At 54.7% G+C, this 5,174-nt stretch overlaps 1 protein-coding gene across 1 annotated transcript; it reads left to right on the top strand.

Moving 5' to 3' along the window:
• The first annotated feature begins 991 nt into the window (after positions 1 to 991).
• Tppp3 (tubulin polymerization promoting protein family member 3) lies at positions 992 to 4,802 on the top strand. Its single transcript, XM_055620884.1, has 4 exons — positions 992 to 1,176; positions 3,685 to 3,878; positions 3,994 to 4,147; positions 4,269 to 4,802. The coding sequence occupies exons 2-4, from the start codon at positions 3,691 to 3,693 to the stop codon at positions 4,455 to 4,457; spliced, it is 531 nt and encodes a 176-aa protein (XP_055476859.1). The 5' UTR covers positions 992 to 1,176; positions 3,685 to 3,690; the 3' UTR covers positions 4,458 to 4,802.
• Positions 4,803 to 5,174: the final 372 nt, after the last annotated feature.

The following is a 5,174-nucleotide window of genomic DNA, read 5'->3' as shown; positions in this document are numbered from 1 at the left end:
CAATAAACTTTTTTTTTTTTAAATGCTTTTGTGGACTTAGTACTAATTTTCACAGTGGAAAAAGCCATGGGTCTTCCGGAAGCCGGACCTCCATTGCTAGCTGGCCTGGGGCAGAGAGCGGGTGGGTTGGGAAAGGTCTCTGGACAAGATTTTTATTTTAAGTGTTGGGAATCAAACATGGAGTCTTGTTCATGTTGAAGCACTACCGCTCTCCCCTCTCTCCTCCGCTCTTCCGTTTCCTTTGTAGCCAGAACGGTTAGCCTCGAAAATTCGAATCCACGGCTTCAGTCTCCTGAATGCCCAGATTACAGGCGTTTGCCAGCATACCCAGCACACTCAGCAAGGTTATTTAGTTTACTAGTATTTGCAGCTGGAGACTGAAGAGGAAGCAGGTTCGGGAGGCAGCAGTGAACAGAGGCTGTGAGGCCGAGGAGAGGTGAGAATGGAAGGAGGCAGCCATATTCTCGAGGTCCGGGAATTGCTTCCTCATGGTAGCTGCCATCCAAGTGCCCAGCATTCTGGGGCGAGACACGCGTGACCCACTGATTGTCCTGGACTTCCCCCCAGTGCGCCAGAATCTGGATCCTACTGAGAACCTCGGAGTAGCTGGGGAATGCCACAGTTAGCGGCAAGTGTGGTCTTTGAGCTAGCTGTAGATCTTTGTCAATGAGGGACAGGATCCCGATTTTTTTTTTTCAGTTCAGCTCCTAATCGGTCTCAGGTTGACCCAGAGTCCCTTGAGGGTTAGGGACCCCACTTGAACTTTTGGGGGTTTTCCCTTTGGCCATAGAAGTTCCTATCCTAGGACATCCAGGACTGCAGAGGGCAGCTCTGGCCGCTTGAAGACCGGAGCTGAAGGGGAGGGGCAGGATAAGACTGTCGCTGCAACTCCTGTGGGCTCAGCGCCTACAGAGCACATAGGGCGGGGGCTGGTGGGAGGAGCCAGCGTGACCTTGGTCACTCTCCCGCCGAGACAGCCTAGGGGGTGGGACTCGCCGTCTCTATGGTGACCGAGAAACAGGGGATAATACCACGGAGCCGCCCGGGCTGCAGTCCCGCCCGGGAGCCGGCAGGGAGCGGAGCTGTGGAGCCTCCTGGTCTCCAGCATCTGTCGATCAGTTCCTGGGTCCTGTCTATCCGAAGACAAGCTCAGGAGCAGCCAAGAGATAGAAGCCGGTAGGAGAACTGAACATCGACCACCCTAATTAATATCCTCCGAAAGGAGGGGTGGGTGGGAGCAGCCTGTGTATCAGTGGATGGTACTGAGCTGAGGATACCAGCTGCGCACCCGGCCCTGGCCCCAAGCGGTCCACACACCCCTGCCCCCACCTCCTTGCTAGGCTGATTGATGACTGCAGCTGTCCCAGCAGAAGCTGACGGGCAGATTCAGTTCAGAGGCGTGGCCACTCCATCCAGGGTCCGCGGACCCCAGAGCAGCTTGCCCCTGCTCCTGCTCCACCTGAATAGCCCCCAAATCCATCTACCCATAGACAGGAGGGAACAATAGGCCCAGAACCCTTACATTTCCCTGAGACAAGCATCATGTAGCACCCAAACTCCCCTGAACATGTTTACCCTCGGTGATCAAGCGTAGGGCCTTGGGTTCCCCGTTGGGGTTTGCACCGTGTGAGAGCAGTACTACCTGGATTGCTGTCCCACAGAGGTCCTTGGGACTTGTAGGATCGCTGGCTTTCTCAGTCTTAGAAAGTTCAACTTATGGATGAGCAGGTATGGCCACTAGGAAGGGCCTTTCAGTGTGAACCTACTACTCATAATGAAAGAGGAGGAGGTTGTACAGTGGGCCAGGTTGTGGTCATCCGAGACCTTTTTCCTAAGAGGCAGAGGTGAAGATGGAGGCTGAGAATAAGGGTGCGGTCAGGAGGCCGCAGTGGGTGTGGTGATGGTAGTATGTTCTGATATAATGCAGGAGTATGGAAATGCCAGTCTGGTTAGACTCTGAGGGGCTTTGGTGTAGTTCTGGGTCAATAGTCCCAGGTGTACGAATGAAGTGGGAGCACTAAGGGTGTGGTCAGAAAACTGCCTCGTGAGTGTGTGGTTGGTGGATATTCAGTGTTTTCCATGGAGCATGAAAATGTATATTGCACAGACTGGGCACTGTGGGGGGTTTCAAGCAGGGTGTTTCAAAGGTATGTCAGAAGCTGTAGGTATATGGGTGAAAGAGGATGCTCTGAGGGTATGGTCAGGGGTCCTTTGTAAGAGCTGTGTGGGTGCAGAGTCAGGTTAGTATGGCTGGGATCTTCAGGGTACGAATTAAAAGGATGCAAAATGGAGATGCAAGTGTGGCACAGGGTTTGATCTGTAGAGGTGGGGTTGAGGGTGTGGTCAGAGATCTGCAGTGGAGAGCTGAGGGTGTGGTCAGGGGACTGCAGTAGGGGGCTGTGCGTATGCTGGGGAGGGGCTTCAATGCAGGGCCCTTAGTGCCTGTGTGGGGACCGCTATGGAAAAAAGGGTCAAGTTCATGGCTTTGGGTGTGGGTGGAGGAGGCCTATGTGCAGGACTGTGAGTGTGGTCAGTGGGTACAAGGCAGAGGGCGTGGAGAGCCAGAGCTCAGTGCATGTCATCTGTGGGAATGTGGACTGTGTGGCATTGCTCAGAGTGTGATAAGACCTTAGCGGAGGTCTGTAGTGTAGACAAGGGGATGTGTACGTCAGCGAAGGCTTGAAGCACCAAGGTCATGGGCCCACCAGCAACATGGAGGAGTTTAGGGGCTACTCTACAAGCCTGTTCCTAGGTTGCTTCCAATTTCCCACTCTTAAGCTCCACACACTGGAAGCTACAGCTTCAATCAGTGGCAGAGGGCCAGGAAGCCACGGTTGTGCCCTAGGCTTAGGGAGTGCTGGTATGCCCCACCCGTGGGTCCCTGATCCCCAGCCCAGCCCAGCCCAGCCCAGCAACACTGGGAGCTTCTCCCTGAAGCCGCCCTGACACCATCCTACCCTTAGCAACACTCTCCAAGCAGCAGCACCCTCCCTTAGCAACTGTCTCCAGGCTTCACAAACTGTGGCCAGGCCAGACCCAAGTTCCTGCTCCCCTCATGTTTTTGTTTAACAGCAAATAGTAACAAGGCCAGGGCTGGGCCAGCTGCGCCCCTGCCTAGGGCATGCACCACTGCCCTTGCTCTTGCTCCCTTGTCAGGGTTAGGCTGGGCCTCTCTAGGTCTTCATGACCCTTACTGAGACACAGTCTTCATTAAACACCTGCCCATACACCAGCCTTGCCTGGCACTGACCCAGCTTGACATGGAATTTTCAGGGAGGATTTTCTGGCCCCCCTTCCCCTGCCACTACTTCCACCCAACCAGGCTTTGTGCCAGGGACAGACAAAGCCATGGCCTTGGCTGCTCCCCTCACTGTCTTTGTGGACAGTGCCACTCTGTTCCCAGTATTGTGTGGGCATCATGATTTCATCTTCTGAGCCCTATTGAGAACCAGGGCTGGCACTGAGTGATAGCACCTTTCTGCCCATGGCTCTTCCTCAGCTCTGGACACAAACAGACACAAGGTATCAACCTATCTGCCTTCCCAGGCAAAACCCAGTCCTGACTGAGGGACTGAAGCTGCCAGCTCAGAACCTCACAGATTTTGAGGTGGACCTAGGGATGCTCTGGGTCTAGAGGAGATATGAGCAGCTTGGCTGGGAGGTAACTGAGGGGGATCCCTACAGGGTGGCATGGCGGCGAGCACTGACATAGCTGGGCTGGAGGAGAGCTTCCGGAAGTTTGCCATCCATGGTGACCCCAAGGCCAGCGGGCAAGAGATGAATGGCAAGAACTGGGCCAAGCTGTGCAAGGACTGTAAGGTGGCTGACGGAAAGGCCGTAACGGGTACTGATGTGGACATCGTCTTCTCCAAAGTCAAGTGAGCTCCAGGAAACCCCTGTTTCTCATGTTCCCAGAAAGTGGGGAGTTGGGGGGCCAGAGTCAGGGAGGATGTAAAGAAGGGGGGTCCTTATAGTGCACGTGGTGCCTGGCAGGGCCAAGTCTGCTAGAGTAATCAACTATGAGGAGTTCAAGAAGGCCCTGGAGGAGCTGGCAACCAAGAGGTTCAAGGGGAAGAGCAAGGAAGAGGCCTTCGATGCCATCTGCCAGCTGGTAGCAGGCAAGGAGCCTGCCAATCTCGGTGTCACTGTAAGTTGCCCCGATATCCCTGCCGGAGAGAGGGGTGTGGAGATCCTTAGCTGGAGTGGGAGTTGGGTAGGATGGGCCAGGTTCCCTGTAAGGTGACTCTGTAGGAACTCTGTCCAAACAGAAAGCAAAAACAGGTGGCGCTGTGGACCGGCTGACTGATACCAGTAAGTACACAGGCTCCCACAAAGAACGCTTCGATGAGAGTGGCAAGGGCAAGGGCATTGCTGGACGGCAGGACATCCTGGACGACAGTGGCTACGTGAGTGCCTACAAGAATGCAGGAACCTATGATGCCAAGGTGAAGAAGTGAGACCTGGGAAGGCCCCCAGTGAGGCTGCCCCACTGGAGGCTCAGGCCTGGGTCAAGGGTCACATGGAGCAAGAAAGCCTGGTTCCCTCCCTGCTGGATCTGCCACAAAGAGCTTCCTGCCCATTCCCAGGGCCATCCCATCAGGCCTCTGACCCAGACTGCTGTGTCCCCTTCTTCCTCTTGTCTTTCTGACTTCTGTCTAGGAGTCAGTACCTGTACCCTCACCGCCCCAGCCTGGTCCCAGGCATGGCTGACTCTTGCCTGCTTGCCTCATATTTAAGCTGCTGCTCTGGCCAAGTGCCTAACTCTTACCCAGACCTCAATAAAGATACCTTTTGTACCAACATGGATGGAGTACATGGTGGTGGGGTCACAGCATTCACACTGTGCTCACTGTCATCCTTACTGGGACACATTCTCCCTCACTGTCATCACCTTTCTGCATACACACCCTGCTGGGCTCCTCCTTCCAGCTGGCAGCCATGCCCAGAAGCATAGATGAGATCTCCTTCCATTAGTGAGTCCTTTCCATTAGCACAGAGTAGAGCCAGACTATCCAAGAGAGCCTTAGGGAGATGCAAAGCTTTTTACTGGGCCCTGACCCTAGAGTGATGACATCACAGCCTGTTGCCCTGTCAATAAGGGCCTCAGACTCCGCTCAGCATTTGCACAGCAGAAGGAAGGATGAAGCAGCACACTTGGCTTGGACCAAGACTTG

Source organism: Psammomys obesus, unplaced genomic scaffold (genome assembly GCF_907164565.1).
Source record: "Psammomys obesus unplaced genomic scaffold, mPsaObe1.curated_primary_1811, whole genome shotgun sequence".
Classification (NCBI taxonomy): domain Eukaryota; kingdom Metazoa; phylum Chordata; class Mammalia; order Rodentia; family Muridae; genus Psammomys; species Psammomys obesus.
The sequence above is the reverse complement of the archived record's forward strand: the minus strand, read 5'-3'. Positions and strand labels throughout refer to the sequence as shown.